This window comes from Geotrypetes seraphini, chromosome 12 (assembly GCF_902459505.1).
Source record: "Geotrypetes seraphini chromosome 12, aGeoSer1.1, whole genome shotgun sequence".
Lineage (NCBI taxonomy): Eukaryota > Metazoa > Chordata > Amphibia > Gymnophiona > Dermophiidae > Geotrypetes > Geotrypetes seraphini.
Genome location: NC_047095.1, coordinates 47,285,496 through 47,312,647, shown reverse-complemented (window position 1 = coordinate 47,312,647; position 27,152 = coordinate 47,285,496). Strand labels below are relative to the sequence as shown.

The following is a 27,152-nucleotide window of genomic DNA, read 5'->3' as shown; positions in this document are numbered from 1 at the left end:
TTCTTTGCAGTCACCGTAAATTTCTTCCTAATGTGATGTCAGAGTTCCATCTTAATCAGTCCATCATCCTGCCAACATTCTTCCCAAAACCTCATGCCCATCTTGGCAAAAGCACACTGCATACCTTGAGCTGCAAGTGAGCTTTGGCCTTCTATCCAGAATGGACTAAAGCCCATAGAATGTCTACCCAGCTTTTTATTTCTTTTGACCCAAATAGGTTGGGAGGAGCATCGATAAACGTACTTTATTCAATTGGTACTTTTGCCCAGGCTAGGCTGACTTGAGGGTCATGCATGGTTCACAGTGTCTGAGCCATGGATGTGTCACTAGCCCTTCAGATCAGCCTCCATTGAGATTTGCAGAGCTACAACATTGTCTTTGGTCCATATATTCACATCTCATCACTGCCTTGAGCAGCATACCTGACACAACAGCCAGTTTGGGATCTAAAATCCAACTCCACCCTCCTGAACCCATTCTTTTCTGTTCAAGGCTGCACCTTCACAATAAAACTGTTTTTGCTGTTATTTTATTCAACTTTGCTGTTGCATGTTCCTATTAACCCTTGCTTGTTGTTTTCGGTGAGCCTGGTAGCTAGGAATTCTATCATATTAGAAAGTTCTTGTTGTCATAAAAAGCGAAGCTACTCACCTGTAGCAGGTGTTTTCTGAAGATAACAGGACTAGTATTCTCAAATATCCCCTCCCTCCCCCCACCTCCCTTAGGAGTTGCATTCTTCATGTTTTATGATAAAACTGAGGGACCCGTGTGACTCAGGCTGTTAGTAAAGTATTTGCGCATGCACAGTGCTGACCTGCCAAAGGCTTTTTTTTGCAATGAACATTGGACAGTGTGTGAACTGGGCTCCGTCAGGGATGCTACCTACATGTAAGAATGTTAGCTAGTCTGTCCTCAGGGAACACCTACTACAAGTGAGCAGCACATTGAAATTGTTTTGCCATGGGCATTGTTCTGCAGCAGTTCTTGAATTTTTCAAAGCTGGTTATTGCTTTACCGTGGAACTTATTTGCATGAGAAGATTGCTTTGAAATCTGAAAAATATTTCATTATAAATCAGAATTTGGTTGCTGCTGAGTGCAAGAAGAGCATGGGGGCAGGGTTACTGTTAGCACTAGGAAACCTAGGGGTCCTTTAATCAAGCTGCGGTAGGGGGGGTTTAACGCGTGTTAAACCGCCTGCCGCACTAGCCGCTAATGCCTGCATTGAGCAGGTGTTAGTTGTTTAGCCGGCCACTGGGGTTAGCGCGTGATGAAATGTCCGACGCACTAACTCAGCTAGCGCGGCTTGATAAAAGGGCCCCCTAGTGTTCAAATTTCTCTTATTGAATCCGAATCAAAGGCCCAGTGTAATTAAGACATAGAAATAGCCCAGTATTGACTTGCTGTGCCATGGTATGAATGGCAGTAAATCAAATGCTTGTGAATAAATAAAACCTACATGTTACTGAGCTCTTAGGTGCCTGGGGCCAGGGGTCATCAAGCTCTGATAACCTGGTATACAAATATCAGTGAGGAAGGTGTGATTGTGTTACTTTGCTATAGGAGGCTGGAATCTGCTTGTAGCTGAATGCTGGTGAAGTTCATCTGTCATTGAGTGGTAGGGGAACCTGGGACACAGTTGTCACTGAGTACTGGGAAGGCATGGTGACCAGGTGTCCCTTACTTATGTCATCATTTGTTTCATTCCTGTTTCAGAAAGCCCTACAGTCATGTTGTCTGCAGGTAGCTTCTCTTCTCCTTATGAACATCTGAGTCAACCTGAAACCAAACGGATGGTGGAACACTACACAGCATATCTCAGCGATAACACTCGTCTGATTGCAAATCCAGGCCTTAAAGTATGTGGTTTAACAGTTGAAAATCATACAAATGACTTATTTTGGCAATATTACCCAAATTAGCTCCTCTGACTTTGAGAGTAGGTCTGATTCTGCATATTTTTGGAATAACCATTATTTATCATAAGTACTTGAGGTGGTAAGTAAAAAATATATATACAGAATATGAATTTGTGAAAGTTTTGGAAGTAGGATCTGACAGAAGCAGACTGGTAAACTTCCTAGTCAGGAGGATCTTATACATATTTTGGTACTTCATAAAGAAGGAATAGGGTAGTTCATGTTTTTATAAGCATGGTGCATTCATCTGGTGTGAGAAAATTTTGTAAAGTGTAATTGAGTTTAGATGATCTGTGCTAGGTGCTTGGGCTTCCTATATAGCCTCATCTTTCATGCACCCATGATGGAACCCTGCTGTGTGTGCCTTTATTTTGCAGTTCTCTGTCAGAAATGAAGTAATGGCTACCAGTCATGTCACAGATGAATGGATGACACAAATGGATATGAGCAGCTTGAACAGTTACATTGTCCGCCGTTACATAGCAACGCCCAATGGGGTGCTCAGAATGTATCCTGGTTCTCTGATGGACAAAGCCTTTGATCCCACTAGGAGACAATGGTGAGTTTTAGGTCTCATGGTAAAATGTACTTAACTCTCAGAGAGAGAGAGAAAGATTAAATATTTCATTAATATAATGTGCTTGAATGTTCAGGAGTAAGTTCTCATAAGATACTGCAGGTCTGTTCATTTGTGCCTCTCTCTTTTTGATGTTAGTGAGATAGAAATGCAATTTGTTTACATTTCAAGCTTATTTAATCCAATGTATCTGAAGTTCTAATGTACTTCAGACTCCTGTGTGGGAAGAATTAAATGAGAAAGTACTTCGTCTATGAAATGTTTGTATGTATATCATAGCTCATCTTCCCAGTGGAATCATTGATAATAATAGTGTGCACACAAAACATAATATTTCAAAACTAATGACCATATACAGTGGAACCTTGGTTTGCGAGCATAATTCATTCCAGAAGCATGCTCATAAGCCAAAGTGTTCGTATATCAAAGCGGGTTTCCCCATAGAAAGTAAAGGAAACTCGGATGATTCGTTCCACATCCCAAAAAGACCCCACCACTCCCCGAGGCCACTGGCGGACTTCCACCCCACCACATAACATTCTTGGTTTCTCTGAGAATCTCATTAGAATCTCGAAAAGAGCGGGAGCCAGAAGGCCTTGAGCATGCGCAGATGTTCAAGGCCCAGCAGAAATCGGCGGCAGGCTCTTTCGGCACTAGCACATCCTGTGGGTTGGTGCTATGTGCCGGTTCCCGATCGCGGTAAGGGTTTGGACGGGTAGATGAGTGGGGGGGGGCAATGCCGGTTCTCGGGGGTGGGGGCTCGCATATCGAGTCAACACTTGGTTTTCGAGGCAAGATTTGCGAGAGTGTTTTGCTCGTCTTGTAAAACACTCGCAAACTGCGTTACTCGCAAACCGAGGTTTGACTATTTATAAAAAGCCTAGTTACAATTATCAAATGGAATTGAGCTGTACTTCTAGTTCCTAATGAGACCTACAAGAGATGTAACCAAATAATACCACAGAAAGCAGTAACATTATTGTACATTACAAAAGTGTTTCTCAACTTCATTAAGTCAAGTACTCCTTAACTTGGACAAATTTTAACTGAGTAGCTTCCCACCTGCTGCTTCTGCTTTTTTCAAGCCAGCAGCAGTAACAAAACAACATAAGGCAGTCATGAGGTTGCAATCTCCAATCACATGCTGTTGGCTCTGCTTTTCACCTACTCTGGAATGGACGTTACTGTCAGAGCCAGTAACACACACATAGAGACTATGGTCCCGCAACCAGTGGCATACCAAGAGGGGGGTGCGGCGGACCACCATGGGTGCAGCTCATCGAGGGGTGCTCTAGTCCAGAGTCCAGTTCCTCCATGCTGCAGCCTGCAAGCTTCAAGCCTCTGGCAGCATTAATAAGCTGAACATGCACCTGACATTCTATACTCGTGTTCCTTGTTCTTTCTGCCTAAATGCATTACATTGCACTTTTCCGCATTAAACTTCATCTGCCATTTCTCTGCCCATTTCTCTAACTGACACAAGTCACTCTGGAGTTCCTCGCTATCCTTCTGTGATCTGATTGCCCGGCATAGCTTTGTGTCATCTGCAAACTTGATGATTTCACTAGATGTTCCTTCTTCTAGGTCATTGATGAAAATATTAAATAAGATGGGCCCAAGTACCAAGCCCTGGGGTACACTGCTAGTCACTTTCTCCCAGTCTGAGAACGTTCCATTTATGCCCACTCTCTGCTTTCTGTTCTCCAGCCATTTGCCTATCCATCTTAGTATATCTCCCTCTATTCCGTGACTTTGTAGTTTCCTGAGAAGTCTCTCATGTGGAACCTTGTCGAACGCTTTCTGGAAGTCCAGGTATATTATGTCCACCGGTTCTCCACTATCAATTTGTTTGTTCACGGTCTCAAAAAATTGAAGTAAATTTGTCAAACATGATTTCCCTTTCCTGAAGCCATGTTGACTGGCTCTCATCAGGTCATGTGTATCCAAGTGCCAGACTATGCTATCTTTAATCAGTGTTTCAACCATCTTTCCAGGGACAGACGTAAGACTCACAGATCTGTAGTTGCCTGGTTTTCCTCTTGATCCTTTTTTGACGTTTGCTATCTTCCAGTTGTCTGGTACCTGTCCAGTTCTAATTGACAGGTTGGCAAGTTTTTGCAATAGTTCTCCGATTTCATCCTTCAGTTCTTTTAAGACTCTCGGGTGAATTCCATCTGGTCCAGGGGATTTGTCACTTTTAAGTTTGTCGATCTGGTAGTATATCTGGTCCAAGTCCAGTTCTACTGTGGTGAGGCCGTCCTCTATTACTCCTTTGAATACATTCACTGCTTCTGGTATTGTTGCAGTGTTTTCCTTCGTAAAGACAGACGCAAAGAAGGAATTTAATCTGTCTGCAATTTGTTTGTCTTCCTTGATGTACCCTTTTCTTCCCTGGTCATCTATCGGTCCCACCACCTCTTTTGTGGGATTTTTCCCTTTTATGTATCTAAAGAAGGGCTTGAAATTTTTGGCCTCTTGCGCTATTTTTTCCTCATAGTCCTTTTTGGCATCCCTCACTACCCTGTGACACTTCTTAGATGGATTCTCGAGGGAGGGTTCTTGAGTGGGCAGACTTGTTGGGCCGTTGGCCCTTTTCTGCCGTCATGTTCTATGTTTCTTCTGATCATCTTTGTGTTTGTTCCAAGCTTCAAGCGTTTTCGTGCGTTTCCATTTTTTAAAAGAGTCCTTCTTTTTTTTTATGGCTTCCTTCACCTCTCTAGTAAGCCATGCCGGTTCTCCTTTGCCCTTAGTTTTCCTTTCTTTAGAAATGCACGGAATATAGAGATTTTGTGCTTCCATGATAGTATTTTTCAGTAGGGACCATGCCTAATCTTCTGTTTTAGCTTTGTCCATCTTTTTCTTGAGCCGATGTTTCACCATGACTCTCATGTTATCGTATCTTCCGTTTTTAAAGTTTAAGGTCGTGGTTAAGGTTTTGGTACGTTTCCCTTTCCCAATGTCAAAGTTTAAAGTTGATCATGTTGTGATCGCTTGTCCCCAGTGGGACCGTGACTTCTACTTCTTTTGTCGGTCCTTTAATGCCATTTAGGACCAATGCCATTTAGGACTGTCATAAGCATGGGTGCAGTCACCAGCCGTCTGCTCTGGAGCCCCATTCAAAATAGAGTTTACTGCACAGTCATTTTGGATACATATCTGGAAACCCCTTAGTTTGTTTGGATGGTGAGTTGCTCCACGGTAGCATGCTGATCGGCCTGCACCAACCTGCGAAGCAGATGTTCACTTCTCACATCAATGTCTCATGCTCCCCCCCCCCCCCCCAGTTATCATGTTGAGTTGTCAAAAAGGTTCCATTCGTCCACTCATAAGAACATAAGAATTGCCGCTGCTGGGTCAGACCAGTGGTCCATCGTGCCCAGCAGTCCGTTAACGCAGCGGCCCTTAAGTCAAAGACCAGTTCGTCAAGCAAGATCTTCCTTTGCTGAAGCCTTGCTGGCTGGTCCTCATCAGATTGTGTCCGTCAAGGTGATCAGTGATGCTGTCCTTTATCAGCGCCTCCACCATCTTTCCCGGTACCGAGGTCAGACTCACCGGTCTGTAGTTTCCCGGATCTCCCCTCGAACCTTTCTTGAAGATCGGCGTAACATTCACCACTTTCCAGTCTTCCGGAATCCTTCCTGATTTGATCAACAGATTGGCTGTTAGTTGAAGCAGTTCAGCTAAAGCCCCTTTCAGTTCCTTGATTATCCTTGGATGTATGCCATTCGGTCTTGGGGATTTATTGTTTTTAAGCCTATCAATCTTCCTACATACCTCTTGTAGACTGACTGTCAACCCTGTCAGTTTCCCATCTTCGTTTCCTGCGTATAGCCTGTCAGCTTCCGGTATGTTGTGTATATCCTCTTCGGTAAATACAGATGCAAAAAAATGTGTTCAGTTTGTCGGCGATGGTTTTGTCCTCCTTTAACACTCCCTTTATTACATGGTCATCCAACAGCCCTACCGCTTCCTTCGCTGGTCATTTCCCCTTAATATACCGAAAAAACAGCTTGAAGTTTTTTGCCTCCTTGGCTATTTTTTCCTCGCAGTCTCTTTTGGCCCCTCTTACAGCCTTATGGCACCTGCTTTGATGTTGTTTGTGCTTTTGTCCAGTTTCATCCATTTTTGACCTTTTCCATTCATTAAACAAAGTCTTCTTGTCTCTGATCGCTTCCTTCACTGCTACAGTGAGCCACGCCGGTTCCTTGTTCTTTTTCCTCTTGGATCTCTTATTGATATGCAGTATATATAGATTTTGCGCTTTAGTGACTGTGTCCTTAAAAAGGGACCATGCTTGCTGTAGCATTTTTACAGTGCTTATCCTCTTCTTAATTTTCTTCCCCATCATGAGTCTCATCCCTTCGTAATTCCCTTTTTGGAAGTTCAGTGCTGTGGCCGTCGTTCTGGATCGATGTTTTGCCCCTGTGTCCAGGTTGAAGCGGATCATATTGTGATCACTGCTTCCCAGCATCCCTTCTACTTCTACACCTTGCGCCGGTCCTCGTAGTCCATTTAGAATTAAGTCCAGAATTGCATTTTCTCTCGTATTTTCTTTGACAAGTTGTTCCAGGAAGCAATCGCCTACAGTATCCAGGAACATGGTCTCCCTACTGCAGCCAGAGATGCCTAGGTTCCAGTCTAGCCCTGGATAATTGAAGTCACCCATGATAACTGCATTGCCTCCCTTGCAGTTGCGTTTAATCTCGTCCATCATTTCTCCATCAATTTCTTCGGACAGCAGTCCATGAACAGTTCACAAACTCCACCGTTTCTGAAATGCTTATGCCTTTAGCCCATAACTGACGATAATGCCTTTTTCAGTGTCTGATAAATTTTACTTTTTTCCCCATGACAGCTACGGTTGCTATATTGGCAACTTGCTGACATCCCATTTTATATACCCACATAGACTGCGCGCAATGTTTGCATTCATTCATTGACTGTGTGTCCCTGCCATCAGAGGTAGGCAATGGTCATAATAATGTGACTCAACCGTGTATTTATTTCCTTTGATTTATTTCCTGCTTGTTGCCAAATTCAGTTTTGTAGGGGGAGGAGTCTTGTTGCTGGTAAATTTTATACTTATTTGTGTGCCACTGCAACTTCATAAATGTAGGGGTCACATTGTAGGGAGGGGGGCAGTAGCTAAGTAAGAAAGAGAGCAGCTATGAGCTAACTTAACCATTAAGCAAAATAGATGGCTGTTTCTAGTGGAGGGAGATGTGTGCACAAAGTAACCACAATCAAAGCAAAACAACAGTTCCCTGACAGGAACACCAATTCAAGGAATAATCAGCACTTGCTTTTACTCACCAGCAGGATGGGCAGTTTTCACATAGCTGTTGGGCTAATGACATTTAGAAATTGCTCTTATTGGGGGTAGTTTTATCCCTAAAATAAGATGCTACGGGAAAGTGAACTATAAATGTTTTTGAAGTACCTGGCAAGTTATTCTGAAATGTCTGTCTTTTCCCTCCCACTGAAGTAAATTATGTATAAAAATATCTTGAATAGATAAATTTGTTGTTCCTGTTAAGAACTGGCACTGGGGGGGGATTGGCTTTTATATTTAAATATACAGTATTATTTCTTTGTGTATCCTAGGTATCTGCATGCACTGGCTAACCCAGGATTAATTAGTTTTACTGGGCCTTATCTGGATGTTGGAGGGGCTGGCTATGTGGTCACAATTAGTCATACTGTCCATTCTTCCAGGTAGGATTGTGTTCATCTGTTTTCCTAGATTATATAATCTTTAGTACATCCACTGACATTAATGAATAGATGAGTATGATGATATGTGTACGTGTCATTTTATGATCAAGTGATAGTTATTGTTAAAGGTGATTCAGCTGCTTTGCAGGACCTTTTGTGCATCTTGTGAGCCACTTAGGTGTAAGCAGGATATAAAAGTTATAAATAAATCTTACAGAAACTATGCTGTGTGGAGAGAAGAGCAGAGGGAGGGCTGAGGCATAAGAACCAGATATGTTCTTTCCAGGGCTGTGTGGAAGCAATATACCAAATCTATGACTATGATTCCTACTCTAGCTCCAGCTCTTACTAATATTAGGCTTTAAATTTTTATTCTGGATCTAAAGTACTGGTAAATAGAGAGCGTGAACTTGAAGGCCTTGAGCATGTGCAGATGCTCAAGGCCCAGCAAAGAAGAGGACGCAGATCTTCGGGCACCGGAATGTCCTGTGCGTTGGTGCCGGTGCCAGATGGGGGTAAGCAGCGTGTTCGGGTGGGTGCTGGGGGATTTCAGATCGCAGGGGGGTGGGGGTGCAATGCGAGCGGGGGGATGCCGGATCGCGGTGGGGAGGGTGCCAGATCGCGGGGGGCGCCTCTCACAAATTGAGGCAAGCTCGGTTTCTGAGGCGTTGATTTTGCAAATGTTTTGCTCATCTTGCAAAATACTCACAAACCGGTGCACTCGTAAACCGAGGTACCACTGTTTATGGAATTATTCTTCCTCCATCTATATTTGCACTAAGAAAGAAAAACAAGAAATCAATACCCCGTAGAAAAAGAGATTGTTTTCAGTAACGTTTTCTGGACTACACAACATAGTAAACATCCAGTGATGAGAGTTAGGCTTCTGAAACCAGACAGTTAGAAAAGCATTAATATTTAAAAGAGCAGTAATAGAAAAATCATGTTTAAAGGATCAGCATTATTAAATCCTGCTTGTTCTGATTTTCTTTTGTATGATTATGAAGTTTTTATATTCTGAAAGATCTTCCTGTTAAGTATGTCAGATTGCTTCTAAAAGATGAAGACCATGCAGCAATCACTCCAGTATGTGCAAAAAAATCACAATGCCATTTGCAAAACCAGGGTTTAGATTAGGTTTTATTTCAAGGACAAAACTGAGGGGAACTGGAAGGAGCACAGGAAGTATCAAAAAGAATGTCACCGAGTGGTTCGAAAAGCCAAAAGAGAGTATGAAGAGAGGCTAGCCAGGGAGGCACGAAATTTCAAACCGTTCTTCAGATATGTTAAAGGGAAACAGCCAGCTAGGGAGGAGGTGGGACCGCTGGATGATGGAGACAGGAAGGGGGTAGTGAAGGAGGAGAAAGAAGTCGCGGAAAGACTTAACATATTCTTTTCGTCTGTATTTATGAACGAAGACACAACAACATACCGGAACCTGAGCAATTCTTCAATGGAAATCAAGCAGAAAAATTAACATCCATGGAAGTGAGCCTTGAAGATGTGCGCAGGCAGATAGAAAAACTAAAAACTGACAAATCCCCGGGTCCGGACGGAATCCATCCAAAGGTTCTGAAGGAATTAAAGAAGGAGATAGCGGAACTACTGCAGCAAGTTTGCAACCTATCCCTGAAAACAGGTGTGATACCAGAGGATTGGAAATAGCCAACGTCACGCCCATCTTTAAAAAGGGATCAAGAGGTGACCCGGGAAACTACAGACCGGTGAGTCTGACCTCGGTTCCGGGGACAACGGCGGAAGCGCTGATAAAAGAAAACATCGATGAACATTTGGAAAGAAACGAACTTCTGAAACCAAGCCAATATGGTTTCTGCAGGGGGAGATCGTGCTTAACTAACTTATTGCACTTCTTCGAAGGAATCAACAAACGGATGGACAAAGGAGACCCCATAGACATCGTATGCCTAGCTTTCCAAAAAGCCTTTGACAAGGTGCCTCACGAGTGTCTACTCCGGAAACTGAAGAACCATGGGGTGGACGGAGATGTACATAGATGGATCAGAAACTGGTTGGCGGGTAGGAAACAGAGGGTAGGGGTGAAGGGCCACTACTCGGACTGGAAGAGGGTCACAAGTGGTGTTCCGCAGGGCTCGGTGCTCGGGCCACTACTATTTAATATATTCATAAATGATCTAGAAATAGGGACAACGTGTGAGACAATAAAATTTGCAGACGACACCAAACTATTCAGTGGAGCTCGGACTAAAGAGGACTGCGAAGAATTGCAAAGGGACCTGAACAAACTAGGGGAATGGGCGACGAGATGGCAGATGAAGTTCAACGTTGAGAAATGTAAAGTATTACATGTGGGAAGCAGAAACCTGAGGTACAATTATACGATGGGAGGGATGTTATTGAATGAGAGTACCCAGGAAAGGGACTTAGGGGTAATGGTGGACATGACAATGAAGCCGACGGCACAGTGCGCAGCGGCCGCTAAGAAAGCAAATAGAATGCTAGGTATAATCAAGAAGGGTATCACAACCAGGACGAAAGAAGTTATCCTGCCGTTGTATCGGGCGATGGTGCGCCTGCATCTGGAATACTGCGTCCAATATTGGTCGCCGTACCTTAAGAAGGATATGGCGATACTCGAGAGGGTTCAGAGGAGAGTGACACGTCTGATAAAAGGGATGGAAAACCTTCCATACGCTGAGAGATTGGAGAAACTGGGTCTCTTTTCCCTGGAGAAGAGAAGACTTAGAGGGGATATGATAGAGACTTATAAGATCATGAAGGGCATAGAGAGAGTAGAGAAGGAAAGGTTCTTCAAACCGTCAAATAATAAAAGAACAAGAGGGCATCTGGAAAAGTTGAAAGGGGACAGATTCAAAACAAATGCTAGGAAATTCTTCTTTACCCAACGTGTGGTGGACACGTATGTAATAGGGCAGCATGTAATAGGGCAGAGTACGGTACTGGGATTTAAGAAAGGATTGGACAGTTTCCTGCTGGAAAAGAGGATAGAAGGGTATAAATAGAGGATTTCTGCACAGGTCCTGGACCTGTTGGGCCGCCGCGTGAGCGGACTGCTAGGCATGATGGACCTTAGGTCTGACCCAGCAGAGGCATTGCTTATGTTCTTATGTTCATTTATTTTAAGGCTGCAAATTAATTGCAAGCAACTTTGTGATTAATGCTTTTTGTGATTAAGAATATTAATCACATTGCAGCGTTTCTTGTCTCCTCCAAACATTTCTTCTGCTATCTTCCACTTTCAACCATGTGATCCAGCATCTTTCCCTCCACCCGTGTTTCAGCATCATTCCCACCCCCTAGCAATGGTCTTTCTTTTAAGGTGGTCTTCTGTTGCTCTTCAGCAGCAGCAGCATTGCACATGCGCTTTTTTTTTTTTTTTTTTTAATTCTTTATTCCTTTTTAATCATTCAACAAGTGTAAAATAAAAATCATACATTTTGCTCAAAAAACAACACTTGATAAATCCATCAAGATAATAACAATTGTATATATATATAAACCCATAACCCACCCTCCCTCCCAACACTATTTTTCTTAATTCATTTTTACCCTCTCTTCAAATGTAGAATCCCTCCCCCCATCCCTCCTTAAATGATTTATTTTCAAAAGAAAAAAATGGCATTTATTCATTACAAAACAATGTTAATGGCTCCCATATTTTAATAAAATTTTTATAATTTCCATTTTGTACCGCTATTGAACGTTCCATTTTATATAAATGACATAGTGAATTCCACCAGAAATTGAAGTTAAGTCTGCTATGGTCTTTCCAATTGTTAGTAATATGTTGAATGGTAACTCCTATCATAATCAATAAAAGTTTGTTGTTGCTTGCCGATATCTGACTCTTTTTCCTCATAGACATGCCAAATATCACAGTATCATAAGTTACCGTATTTTCACGCATATAACGCGCGCGTTATACGCGTTTTTACCTACCGCGCATACCCCTCGCGCGTTATATGCGTGAGCGCGGTATACCAAAGTTTTAAAACATAGTTCCCACCCCGCCCGACGCCCGATTCACCCCCCCAGCAGGACCCGCTCGCACCCCCACCCCGAACGACCGCTCGCACGCGCTCCCATCCGCACCCGCATCCACGATCGGAGCAAGAGGGAGCCCAAGCCCTCTTGCCCGGCCGACTCCCCGACGTCCGATACATCCCCCCCCCCGGCAGGACCACTCGCACCCCCACCCAGAACGACCGCTCGCACGCGCTCCCACCCGCATCCACGATCGGAGCAAGAGGGAGCCCAAGCCCTCTTGCCCGGCCGACTCCCCGACATCCGATACATCCCCCCCCCCCCGGCAGGACCACTCGCACCCCCACCCCGAACGACCGCCGACTTCCCGACAATATCGGGCCAGAAGGGAGCCCAAACCCTCCTGGCCACGGCGACCCCCTAACCCCACACCGCACTACATTACGGGCAGGAGGGATCCCAGGCCCTCCTGCCCTCGACGCAAACCCCCCTCCCCCCCAAGAACCTCCGACCGCCTCCCAGCCGACCCGCGATCCCCCTGGCGACCCCCACGACCCCCCCACCCCCCTTCCCCATACCTTTGGTAGTTGGGCCAGAAGGGAGCCCAAACCCTCCTGGCCACGGCGACCCCCTAACCCCACCCCGCACTACATTACGGGCAGGAGGGATCCCAGGCCCTCCTGCCCTCGACGCAAACCCCCCTCCCCCCCAAGAACCTCCGACCGCCCCCCAGCCGACCCGCGATCCCCCTGGCGACCCCCACGACCCCCCCACCCCCCTTCCCCGTACCTTTAGTAGTTGGCCGGACAGACGGGAGCCAAACCCGCCTGTCCGGCAGGCAGCCAACGAAGGAATGAGGCCGGATTGGCCCATCCATCCTAAAGCTCCGCCTACTGGTGGGGCCTAAGGCGCATGGGCCAATCAGAATAGGCCCTGGAGCCTTAGGTCCCACCTGGGGGCGCGGCCTGAGGCACATGGGCCCAACCCGACCATGTGCCTCAGGCCGCGCCCCCAGGTGGGACCTAAGGCTCCAGGGCCTATTCTGATTGGCCCACGCGCCTTAGGCCCCACCAGTAGGCGGAGCTTTAGGATGGATGGGCCAATCCGGCCTCATTCCTTCGTTGGCTGCCTGCCGGACAGGCGGGTTTGGCTCCCGTCTGTCCGGCCAACTACTAAAGGTACGGGGAAGGGGGGTGGGGGGGTCGTGGGGGTCGCCAGGGGGATCGCGGGTCGGCTGGGGGGCGGTCGGAGGTTCTTGGGGGGGAGGGGGGTTTGCGTCGAGGGCAGGAGGGCCTGGGATCCCTCCTGCCCGTAATGTAGTGCGGGGTGGGGTTAGGGGGTCGCCGTGGCCAGGAGGATTTGGGCTCCCTCCTGGCCCGATATTGTTGGGGAGTCGGCGGTCCTTCGGGGGGAGGGGGGGGGGATGTATCGGACGTCGGGGGGGGGGCATCAGGCTTTCAGGATGGGGACAGACCTTCAAGGGGGGACAGTGCACGGAAGTCAGGGGGGGTGAACGGAGAGTCGGGACAGCGCACGGAAAGTCAGGGCGGGTGAAAGGAGCGTCGGGCAGCATGCGCGGTATACCCGTGAGCGCGGTATATCAAAGTTTTTGTGCAAATCATCGTGATTTCTGCGCGCTATATTCGTGTGCGCGTTTTATACGGGTGCGTGTTATTTGCGTGAAAATACGGTAATGCTACAGGATTTTCTAATAAAGATTTCAGCATTTCAATGGCCATAAATTTGGTCTTGGAGAATAAGATGTACATTGTCAGCATCTATGAGGCAAACTTGTTTTTTTCTTTTACATAGAGCATTTTGGACCCCAGTTAGATTACAAAAGTTGAATAGTTCATTATCTAATAGATGCTGGCATTGTAAGCTTGATATAGGGACTTTGGATCATCTTTTATTTTATTGTCCCTTTATTTTAGCCTTTTGGAATTCGATCTGGGAGCACATGCGCTTTTTATGTCCTGCTCCGAAGCTTTCCCTTTGACATTATTTATTTATTTGTTCATTCAGTTTTTTATACCATTCTCCCAGGGGAGCTCAGAATGGTTTACATGAATTTACTCAGGTACGCAAGCATTTTTCCCTGACTGTTCCAGCGGGCTCACAATCTATCTAATATACCTCGGGAAAAAGGAGGATAAAGTGGCTTACCCAGGGTCACAAGGAGCAGCATGGGTTCGAACCCACAACCTCAGGGTGCTGAGCCTGTAGCTTTAATCAATGTACCACACTCACCCATGCAGAATTGGGAAGTGTTGTCAGAAGTGGTGAGACAGGCCAGATGGAAAGCTTTAGAGCAGGCAGCAGGCAGTGTATGTGCAATGCTGCTACTGCCAAGGACCGACAGAAGGCTACCTTTAGGTAAATGGGGGTGGGTGGGAATTGAGAGTGGGCAGAGAACAAACACTGGGTAGGAAAAGGAGAGTGACTTGTAGTTCTAGTATGTCCCTTTCGGATTCCATATGCAAGGTGTCCAATCGATTCCCGCAATCCAGGACTTGCAGAAATCCAACACTTTTCTCACCATGTGCTCTTCCTACTACTGAGAGAGAGAGAGAGAGCCCCCTGCAGTTTCAATTTCTGCAAGCAATCAATGCAGAAGTCTTTCTGATATGCTCTACTTCTTTTTCGTGATTTAAAGTTCATTGGATGCAGTTCAACAGAGCCAAACAGTTGCTTCACAGAGAAACTTCGGTGGACCTGTGGAGCCATCTTGCTATGTGCCACCCTTTTTGGGCTTGGGGGTCCTGTTCCCCTAGGAGCTAGCTTGCCTTCTGATCATGTCAGAGGTTTAAGCATAGGCTGGATGTGTTCTAAGTATTTGCCCCTCGGGTGCTTTCAGTTCTTAACTCCCACTCACTGTTAGATACCTATACCCACTGTATCATTCCTTTTACCAGAAACTCCCCAATCCTGAGATGTCCTGTCTGTCTATCCATATTTTGATTGTAAGCTCTTCCGAGCAGGAACATTCTATTGAATATTAAATGTATAGTGCTGCATACGCCTTTCACCACTATAGAAATGATGAGTAGTAGTAGTAGTTGTATACTGCTTTGCTGGACAATGGGAAGAAGATAGGGAAGAAAGGATGAAAGAATGGACTCCAGGGAAGAGAGATATAGTAGACCTGAGGGAGGGAAGGAAAGAAGAGAAAGGGAGAGATGTTTGATCTGGGGGTGGGAGGAAGGGAGTTTCTGTCCTTTTAGTCAAGAGGTTGAGTTGGGATGGTGTAGAGAAAGACAAAAATTGGGGGGACTTCCTTGAAAAAGCCATGAAGCAGAACATGTCAGATAGACAGATCCCTTCCCAACATGGATGGAATTTTTGTGCAAAGATAAGCTAAGTTATTTCGTTCTTAGTTTTTTGAAGAATATACACTTAATCACACAAGAAACATTTTATAAATGACACGGAGCACAAGCAGGTCTGATGATGATGTGAGTGCTCATATCTTTGCATAGCCGAAAAAGATTGGGCTTGCAAGAGGCACTTCTGAAGATTCTTCAATAACTTTACTTTGAGAGATGTTTTGAGATTTCTTTACATGTGGGACATACCTGGATAATGGCACTGAATTTCTTTGTACTTGGTGGCCATTAGAAACTATCCAGGTACTGCCAGTATTCAATACTGGTACCTGGCTAGCTATCTAGGCAAGTTGGGACAGCTAGGATGCTAACTTACCTGAGTACCAGCACTAAAAGATCAGCAGTACCCAGATTACTTCTGGAACTGTCCTGGGAATTCTCTGGCATTACTCAGATAATGTTGAGGGTGTCAGACCCAGTGATGACCCAGTGTACAGGACTTAACCAGGTAGGAGCCTCTCCTGCCCAGATAAGTCCTGCCAAATAGCAGGCCCATTATTTTTTGATAACTATATTTAGATGATGCAGTTTCTTTACATTGAAACAAATTAATGTTTCTAGTACTGTACCTCAGATTTTCCTATTCTACCTTTAACATGAGCTCTTTTTTTCCCTACAAGCGCTCTTGTTTCCTCTGGACACACTGTGGCTGTCATGGGTATTGACTTCACCCTGAGATACTTCTACAAAGTTTTGATGGAGTTAATACCAGTTTGCAACCAAGATGGAGGTAACAAAATAAGGTAAGGATTCAGATGCTATTTTTTTTCTGTTTATGCTTTTACACAGTTGTTTTCTTCATAGCCCAGCAGTATCATTTTAACTTCTCATTTCTGGGTATTTCCAGTTTATGGCTACCCTTACCCACCCCCTCTATCCTTTACCAAACCAGCACTTCTTGCCTCAGGATTCTGGTTTTCTGTTTGAATCTAGTTCTGGCACATTTGTTTCCATGTATTTTCCCTTGTACCTGACCTGAACATCAAGACAACCATCCTCAGTTAGTAATCAGGGCCTTTGGTTCCTTTCAGAGCACTGTACAATTACAAACTGTGGCCAATAAATTTCATATTGCCAGAATGCAATGGCATGGACAGATCTGCTCTTTCCAAGGACTTTATCTGTCTTAGCTTTGATCAGCCCGAGGGGGAACAGCCAAGTCCAGGAATTTTATTTCTCCTGCAGTTATGACCCTTTCCTTCATATATCTCTTATAATAAAACCCTAAGCGGCGCATGTGCACTCCTACCTGCGTGTTCCATATGTCTGTGGCAGGCAGGAGAGCGCATACGCGCTTACAACGGGCCCACACTCGAGCGCTGTGGCCGACTAAGGAGACGCACCTGTTCAATTTATTAAGAGCAATACCACTTCTGCACATACCGGCAGAAACCTCCCTCCAGCATTGGCAGCCGCAGCACGCTAAACAGGCTGCTTCGTGGCTTTCTCCTGCCGTTGAGTCCCTCTGCCGCGTCAGTGACATGGCAGAGGGACTCAACGGCAGGAGAAAACCGCGAAGCAGCCTGTTTAGCGTGCTGCGGCTGCCAATGCTGGAGGGAGGTTTGTTATTAAGGTCATCTCGCTGGGAGGGTCGCATGGGAAGGAGAGATAGCAGAGTCAGCGGGGGTTGGGCTGGGAGGGGAGAGAAACGGTCTGCCTCGGGTGCTTCAAGGTCTGGCTTCTTCGGGCAGCAGCAGCAGCGTTTACAATTCGCTGCTGTTGCCGGCTTCAGGCCTTCCTCTCTGGCGGGTCCTGCCTACTTCCTGTTTTCATGAAGACAGGACCTGCCAGAGAGGAAGACCTGAAGCCAGCAACAGCAATGAATTGTGAATGCTGCTGCTGCTGCCCAATGAAGTTCAAGGAGGAAAGGGAGCAGAGGGGGAGAGAATGGCTTGGAGGGAAGAAGAGATGGCAGGGCATGGAAGGAGGAAGGCATGCCAGACCAAGGGAAAAGGAAGGAGGAGATGCCATATGGAACAGAGAGAGAGAGAGAGGGCAGACACTGGATGGAAAGAGAAGAGAGGGCAGTGAATGGAAGGGGCAAGACAGAGGGTGAACAGTAGATGGAAGGGGTAGAGAGAGGGAGACAGACACTTAATGGAAGTGTGGAGGACAGGGGGAGCAGCCGTTGGAAGGAAGTGGGAAGGAGAAAGAAAAAAGGCCACATGCAGGATTGAGGGAAGATGATAGAGTTAGAAATAAAGATAGACAGACAGGGAGCCAGGGAGAGACACAGACAGAAAGAATGACAGTGTCCAAGGAGAGAGAGACAAATTAAAAAAAAAAAACAGACAGACTGACATCTACTCTAGCACCCGTTAATGTAACGGGCTAAAACACTAGTGTGTATATAAATATGTATATCTTAGAGCAGTGTATCGCAAACTGTGTGCTGCCTGAGATTCCAGGTGTGCTGCAAAATGCCGGGGAGGAGGAAAGGCACCGTCTGACTGCCTACAGGTCGTGCCTCTCACAGCGAAAGGCATGTCCTGTAGGCAGTGAGCCGGCACCAGCGCCTCTCTCTCCGCACATCTTCATTTCCATCGACATCTATGTACTTCCGGATGCCTATGTTTTATCCTTACCCTACTATCTCCAATTTCTTCTCAAATATGTAACTTCACCCTCCCTTCCCTTTTATCCTCACCATCTAGTTCGTCTTGTGATGTTATATGTATATACACAATGCCTCTTTTTTTTAGTTTTGTATAATTTCTCTTTCTTTTAAACATATTGTTAACCAGCCAGATATTAACTTGATGGTTGGTATATCAAAATTAATAAAACTTGAAACTTGAAACCTAAAGCCAAGGCCACCATGTTTAGTGTATTGTGGCTTGTCAAAGTTTGTGAGTCACTATCTTAGAGGGAAGGAGACACATGGAAGATATGATTAAGATATGATATGATATAAACAGATATGATGGAAGATATGATACAGATATAAACAGATCTTTTTCGGGGATGGGGAAATGTTTGGACCAGAGGACATGAATTTTGGTTGCATAGTGGTAAACTTAGGAATAACATCAGGAAATACTTTTTAATGGAAAGGGTAGTACATGCCTAGCGTACCCTCCCTTAGGAAGTGGTAGGGAAAAACTGTGATAGAATTCAAAAACATGGGATAAACATAGAGGAACCTTATGGAGAAAGATCATGAAATCAAAATACTGTTTCATGGTAGTCCTATTAAGTTTGTTTGCTGATTTTAAATTTACCTTATTCATCATATTTATGTGTATAATTTTGGTCATTTTACTGTTATGCTGTTAACAAAATTGTAAGTTATGTTGAACTGTACTGCCAATTTTGTTTGGCTTTCATTGGCTTCCCATTGCTCAGCATGTTGAATTCAAAACTCTGCTTGATTTTCAAAGTATTGACTGAAGATCTCAATATGTATACTTTAGAGGAAAGGTGGGAGAGGGGAGATATGATAGAGACATTTAAATAACAATATTTTACTCACTAGCAGTGGGTTTTACCTAAAAGATCCACATTAATCAAAAGGGTGGAGAAAAAGCCTCAAGATAAATTATTCATGCAGCAATCAAAAGCAATTTCAAGCCGGCGTTTCTATTGTCATCGACATAAAAAACTCACACCCACAAAAATGTCAAGAGCTAACAAGGATAATATCCCACTGTTGTGCACTCATAAACTTGAAATTGAAGAAAAGTTAGACTTAGCTCTGACGCATGGTGCAAAACGCTTCAGCTGCACTGTAAGTGCCGTCCTCATTCACTCTTAATCTGCTTGGATCTTTTAGGTAAAACCCACTGCTGGTGAGTAACATTTTGTAAATTATTGTTATTGGATTGTTACTACTGATTTTTTTTCTTGAGAGACATTTAAATACCTACGTGGCGTAAATGCACATAAGTCGAGTCTCTTTCATTTGAAAAGAAGCTCTGGAATGAGAGGGCGCATAGGATGAAGTTAAGAGGTGATAGGCTCAGGACGGAGTAATCTAAAGAAATACTATTTTACAGAAAGGGTGGTAGATGTGTTGGAACAGTCATCCGGTAGAGGTGGTGGAGACAGAGACCGTGTCTGATTTCAAGAAAGCCTGGGATAGTCACGTGGGATCTCTTAGAAAGATGAAGAAATAATGGTTACTGGGGATGGACAGACTGGATGGGCCATTTGGTCTTTTTCTGCTATCATGTTTCTATGTGTCTATAATTGGTAAGCTACTGACTGGAGAGGGAGTGATAAGTAGGTTAGTGGTGCTCTATTCATTGGTTAGGGGCCTCAATAATCGACAGTGGTGCTGATATTCATTGGGGGGGGAGCAGCGTATAGCAATGCACAGCACTGGTGGTCATCGGGGGTTGAGTGGAGGAGGAAGAAGAGGACAGCCACGCAAGTGGTCAAGTAGTGGCTCAAATATAAACTGAGATCCTCAGTTTTGGGCCATTTTTTTGGCCCAAAATCTCAATTTATATTCGAGTATATACTATACAGTACTATGTTAAAATGGGATTCATTTTCAAAAGAGAAAAACATCCAAAAATGGCATAAAGTGGCATCTGGATGTTTTGTTTGCTAAAATATCCAAATTGCCATTTTCAAATCACATTTTTTAAGACTGCTTTCTATGCTGTTTTCAGTGCGTCTAAATCTCAGGGGGGCATGGTTGAGGTGTGGTTTGGGTGGGATTAGGGCGGGTATATAGCTTAGATGTTTTCTACAATAATGGAATATTACAGAAAATGTCCAGAGTACAGTTTGTACGTTAGAATCTAGACCTGTTTCAATAACAAATAATTGCCAAAAAAATGTCCAAACTGACCAGATGAACACTGGAGGCTTGGATTGGATTGATTATATTTGATATACTTCTTGTACATGAGTATTAAGCGTTTTACAATACTAATACTAATGAATTTCCTGTCCTATTAATTCTCTTTCTTCCTCCCCTCTTAAAGTCAATTCAATTTGTTACCTTTGCTTAATCTTCTGTAAACCGCATAGAACTTCACAGTATTGCGGTATATAAGCTGTTATTATTATTGTACCTTGGAATCCGAACTTAATCCATTCCAGAATCACATTTGAGTTCCAAGACAATTTTTCCCATTGAAAATAATAGAAACTGGATTAATCCTTTCCTTGGTCCCACAAACTCAGGTTTTCCAATAAATTTAACAAAGGCAGCAAGATCGGGTCCCCCTGGCAGAAGCAGCAAGATTGGGCTCCCCACCAGCATAGACAGCAAGATTGGGCCCCCCTCCGGCATAGACAGCAAGATCAGGTCCCCCTGGCAGAGGCAGCAAGATCGGGCCCTCCACCAGCATAGACAGCAATATTGGGCCCCCCCACCGGCATAGGCAGCAAGATCAGCAACGGCAACTGCAAGCAGTGCTTAGTCCAAAGCTTTCCTCCCAGGCAGAAACAGGAAGCTGCATCAGAGGGGAAGCTTTGGGCTAAGCAACGCTTGCAGTTCCCGTACGTTCGGATTCCAAAACAGCGTTCGGATTCCGGGGCAAAATTTAATTTTTTTTTTTTTTTTTTTAAAGTTCGAATTCCAAGTTGTTCGAGTTCTGGGGTATTCGGATTCTGAGGTTCCACTGTACATTAGAAATGAGAGTTACATTTTCAATCATTAGAAAATGTTCTTTGTCCCAGTGGGCTCACAATCTAATTACAGTATCTATGTAAGAAGTATTTAAATGCATGCTAGAGAAATATGAAGAGAAGAAAGAGATGTACTGTGTATACTTAGGCATACAAAAAGGCAACGTAAGACTATGCAGATATATGCAGACTATGGCGAGTAATCGCATAGGGTTCCATAGTGTTGGTGGAACAGAGTTGATTTCATTTGTTTCCAAAAGGAAAGATAGGGGATTTCTTCAATGAATCCTTGAAGTATGGAGTTCCATAGATAAGGACCTTTATATGAAAAGGCTCTTTTTCTAGTTGATTGTACTTTATTGTCTCTCAGGCCTGGGACTTCAAATCGGTTATGTTGAAATGATCTTAGAGTTCTATTAGGTTGATATCTGGCCAGTTTCTTGTACAAATACTGTGGAAGATGTCGATGCCAGGCTTTGAAGACTAGACAAAGCAGCTTAAATTCTGTTCATTTGGTTATTGGCAGCCAATGTTATTTGAAAAGTACTGGCATAATGTGGTCAATACTGCATGCACCTGTTAGAAGCCTAACCGTAGTGTTTTGTATTGATATAGGCAGGAGAGGTTGACTATGCTTGACCCTAAAAATAATGTGTTACAGTAATCTAGCCAACTAGTAATGAAAGCATGAATTTGTTTTTTTTAGATTATCTGCAGTCAGCACAGATTTTAATTCCTGCAGTAATTTTAGGTAGTAGAAGCACATTTTTACTATGTGGCTTGAAGGCATGGCCCCTCCTTACTTCCCCAGCGGTCACTGACTCCATCCCACCTCCCAAAGATGTGAATAAAAGAGTACATACTAATCTATAAAACAGCTTCAGATGTGGCCATTCCTCTTAGAGCAGCAGGTTTCTGGAGTAGCCTAATGGTCAGTGCAGTGGACTATAGAGAAGGGGACTCAAGTCATATCCCACTCTTAAGTAGTACACTTGTGGTAGAAAGTGTGAGTCCTTCAAAACCCATCCAAAACCTATTGTACCAACATATAGGTGACTCTCTCAAAAAAAAAAAGGATAGACTTTTTTTCTGGTTTGAAAATGACCATTTTCTCTACCGGATATTTGGATGTTTTTACTAGAATGTGTAAACTCGGATTGAGATTTCATATTGAAAATGCCTCTCCACATGTTAGTGAAGTAATACAGCAATCATAATTCTCTGTTCCACATGATCAAGAATGTTTGGAAGCTACTTCATTGAAACTAGCAAAATTGACTGGAATTAGTAGTCATGTTTTGTTTATTGACCCATAGATTTGAAATACCCTGCTGACTGAAGTTCTTAAGTTATCAGACCTAATTTATTGTAGATGAAAATAGAAGGCTTTGTTTCTTTAAAAAATCACCCACTTGTAATAAGAGCAGTTCTTTAACTAGCACCCACATTTACACATGTAAATGTGTAGAATACTAACATTTATGCATATAAGTATTTACCTATGAATGTACCAGCATGGTGCCCTGTATCAGTGCTCATAAGTTGCATTGCACATAAATGCAAGCGGGCATATGCATGGGTGGAACATGAGCAGGGCTCCCGTTTAAGTGCATAACTTACAGAATTCTGCCCTTGCTGAGTTTATGCAACTACCACTATGCCAGGTTTATGGCAGGTGTAACTACAGGTAAGGCATGCCGATACCAGGTTATACTAGTATTCCGCAGGACTAGATGCCATTTTAGAATAGGCTCTTGCCACATAACACTCGGGCACCTACTTATAGAAATGAATTAAAAAAATTGATAATAGCTGCAGGAGAGGGACCCTGGACTAACACAGCAATCACAATGCATCCCATCCAACAATTGAGGCGGGGTTGCAAAACTTGTTTCTTTGACTGGCTGGTTACATTTAGATCTGCTATTGCAGTGCCTATATTTGGCCAAATTTAGCTGGTTAAGGCAGAATGTGGCACTAACAATGCTGCATATCTCCTACTTGCTCCCCCTTTGACTGATCAGCTCTATGCATAAAGCCATACAGTTTCACCAGTTAACTACCAAAAGTTGCTAGTTGAATCTGTGGTTTCAAAATCACTGAATTGGGACCAAAGATGAAGTCATAGAAACGGAGTTGCTCCCCTCTCTTTGTTCTATGGCCTGTAGTGGCAGGAGGAATGGGGGTCTATAAGTCTGTGAATATCTCCTCCTTTGTGGGCTTTCTATTATACTGGGATGTATGAGCACATACTGACACGCAGGATCCTCTGCTGACCATTGTTACTGAAGCTGTTCATTCTTGAATAATTGGAGAGAGATGGGAGTGGAGTCTGGTATTTTATTTTTATCATTCTCTGAGGTAATGCAAATTTTTAAGGGTTAAAATGGGGTCTTATTGGATAAAGATTTGGGAAGTAGTGAATTTTGAAAATTGGTCTTAATGTGCCTTGCACATTAATTGGCTTAGATCAGTGTTTTTCAACCTTTTTTGGGCAAAGGCACACTTGTTTCATGAAAAAAATCACGAGGCACACCACCATTAGAAAATGTTAAAAAATTTAACTCTCTGCCTATATTGACTATATATAAAGTAATTCTCTTGAATAGGAATCAAATAAACACAAAGAAAGTATTTTATAATTACTTTATTATGAAATAAAAATTATAAAATACTTTATTCAGTGCGAAACCTGGGCCTGTTTGGCTGAACACAAAGCTGATATTCTGGCTGGAATCGAAGAAAGACACACACGTAGCTCTTCGTCAACAGCTCTCAGTCTCTCTCTGTATTTGGTTTTTATAGCATACAAAAATAGACAAATATACCCTCCATCCTTTTTATTAAACCACAATAGCAGTTTTTAGCGCAGGGAGCTGCGCTGAATGTCCAGCGCTGCTCTTGACGCTCATAGGCTCCCTGCGCTAAAAACCACTATTGCGGTTTAGTAAAAGGTGACCATATTGTAAAATATAGACAGCAGATATAAATTCAGAACTGTGCATAGTAAGTGAAGGGAAGTTTTCATCTCTGGGAATTTACCCAGTTAACTATTAAGTTATTTGGGCAAATTCCTTTGAAAACTGTGGTAATACTGCCTCCACTTTGCTAAATTTAAAATAAAATCATTTTTCCTACCTTGTCTGGTGATTTCTGGTTGCACTTTCTTCTTCTGACTGTGCATCCAATCTTTCTTCCCTTCTATCAGCCTGTATGCTTTCTCTCCTCCACACCTCATTCCCTCCCCCAACTTTTTCTTCCTCTCTCCCTGACCTTTCTTTCTTTTTTTCTGTTTCTCTTCTTTCCTTCTGTTTCCCTACCTGCCCCCTTTCTTTCTTTCTCCCTGCCGTTCCCCAAGCCACTGCCACTGCCGCTGCCATCGGGGAACAGGACCCACCAATGGATAACAGGCCCCAAAGCCGACGCCGACGCATGCTCTCCCTGACGTCAATTCTGCAATCGGAGAGGAAGTTCCGCCCAGCCAGGCAGCGATTGGCTGGCCCGAACTTCCTCTCCGACTGCAGAATTGACGTCGGGGAGAAGAAGACTTATCGGCTCGATAGATTAGATCGCCAAGACAAAGTGAGTCCTGGGTGATCGACTCACTTTGCCTTGACGAGCTACTGGCGCCCCTGCCTCGGGCCCCCTGTCAGCTCCGGGCACGGCGGCCCTGCGGCACACCAGGCAACATCTCGCGGCACACTAGTGTGCCGCGGAACAGCGGTTGAAAAACACTGGCTTAGATCACTAAATGTAATTTAGCAGCTTGAAAGCTGGAAATAGCTGTGATCTATGATTACACTGATCAACAACAAAAAAGTTTTTCTTTGCTACTGAGAACTTAAGAAGTGTTAGTTAATTGGCGCTGATTTCAGATCTATAATTGAAATTCAGCTAGCACGTCAGATTTAAGAGATAAACTTTACTGATTTTTAGACAGTTTGCCATATCAGCACAATATTGCGAGTATGAACTGTGTCCCATCAAACTTGTGTTAAGGAGTTTACTCTGAAAACAAACAGAAGACAATAAGGAGGCATGTTACAGCATATATTTACTCCTCTCTTAACCCATGTCAGCATGTTCAGAAATGTTTGAGAGACTTGCTTTTACGCTTGTACTGTACATTTGTATATCTTTGCAAGAACTAACAATAGTCTCCCATCATACTGGGATTGAACTTTCCCTTGATGAAATCTTTCCCCATATTCTTCGCTGACATCATGACTGTTCCAAAGACACAAGAAGCACATCTATTTGGTGTAACCCAGTTGCAGACCTAGAAGGAGTGACATAACTTTGAGAGATCACCACAGAGGTTCCACCGGTGATCTCTCAAAGTGTGTGAGTTTTAAAAGTGTCTCCATCGACTCATACATTTCCTTCAACCCAACTGCATGAGCAACAGGAACAACTTCATGAGCAACAGGATGGCTTCTGGTTTCCATTGTTTAAAAGTACCGCTTTAAGGCTTGCTTTGCTTGAATCAATGAATAGTCTCCATTCTTCAGAAACATGTTCATATCCCAGTTCACGCATGAGACCATTAATATTGGTACAGAAACAATTGGTTCCTTCCATTTGGTAAAGGAAGTCAGGATGGTGTGACGATCACGGAGAAAAGATATTTTGCTATCCTGCCTTAAAAGATTCCATTGCTTCAGCCTTGAACCCAACAATTCTGCTTTCTTCCTTGACAGTGACAAGTCTCTAACTAGATCATTAAAATCTTTTTGAGTTAGCAGGTGAGGTTGTTTTTCATCCACTTCAGGTTCATACAACTCCTCCACAGCAGCAGAGGCACATTCTTCATCTGAACTTTCGGCACATTGTGCTGCAGATGTGAAAGGAGGAATTGGAACTGGATTCTCCAAGTCATGAGGTTTAATTGCTGATGGGCAATCAGGATACACAATTTTATTTATTTATTCCTCTTTGTGAATCCAGCCATTGTTTGTCATGCAAAAATAACAGTCTGAGTGATGATTTGTTGGTTCACAGCTTCACGCCATCCCATGGATACAGCGAAAGGCAACTTCTTTCTTATCCCATTCAGCCACTGTGTTAATCTGGAATAACAGATAGTGCAACACACATGAGGTGCCCATGCTTTGTCTTGGTCGCCAACTTTACAGCCAAAATAATAACTTGTATGTACTTTGAAGTCTGCTGGACAGATTCTTTCGCTGATCTTGTGCAGTAAATTGTCTGCAGACATAACAGAAATTATCAGGATGGTTAACACAACCTCGTCTGTTAATAATAATTATAATATCTTAGATAAAAACAAACAAAATATAAAAATTCACAACTAGAAAAGGCAGCACAATCACTTTTTAGTATAAACTTTCAAATTATTGGTATATGTGATCGAAGAACTGTCCTAAAATGCAATATTGTGTTACAGAATCAGTAAAATATTGACGCTTCACGGTAGCGTTATTGATGAAAATGATATAAACATAAACTGACGTATAACTTAAAAACAGGATGTGATAGACAAAATAATAAATAATTATTTAAATTATCTTTGACAGATGATTGTTCAGACAACCATGCTGGATTTGAATTTTAGACACTTAAATTTATGCAGATTAGCATTTATTTTAGCAAAACATATTTATTGCTTGTGTCTCTTGACCAGGTGCTTTATTATGGAGGACAGAGGTTATCTTGTGGCACACCCGACCCTTATAGACCCCAAAGGCCATGCCCCTGTTGAACAACAACATATTACACACAAGGTATGACTTCCACCAGTATGTGCCAAATGGCTAAAGAATGTATATTGCACAGTTGGGTATAAATCCTGGGTAACTTGTTTTATTTTCACAGGAGCCTTTGGTGGCAAATGATATCCTGAACCATCCTAACTTTGTAAAGAAAAATCTTTGCAATAGTTTCAGTGACCGAACAGTCCAGAGGTTTTATAAATTTAACACTAGTCTAGTGGTAAGCATTTGAACTAAATGAAGGTTTGTTTGTTTAT

The 27,152-nt window shown here is 43.6% G+C and overlaps 1 protein-coding gene across 1 annotated transcript in view; it reads left to right on the top strand.

Annotated features, from left to right (window-relative positions):
- The window catches only part of CACHD1 (cache domain containing 1), a 389,271-nt gene that overhangs the window by 274,927 nt on the left and 87,192 nt on the right, over positions 1–27,152 (top strand). Inside the window, exons 14-19 of the mRNA XM_033916184.1 lie at positions 1,716–1,858; positions 2,296–2,477; positions 8,100–8,210; positions 16,201–16,323; positions 26,808–26,907; positions 26,999–27,115. Of these exons, the coding sequence (XP_033772075.1) occupies positions 1,716–1,858; positions 2,296–2,477; positions 8,100–8,210; positions 16,201–16,323; positions 26,808–26,907; positions 26,999–27,115 (776 nt within the window). The remainder of the gene's footprint in view (positions 1–1,715; positions 1,859–2,295; positions 2,478–8,099; positions 8,211–16,200; positions 16,324–26,807; positions 26,908–26,998; positions 27,116–27,152) is intronic.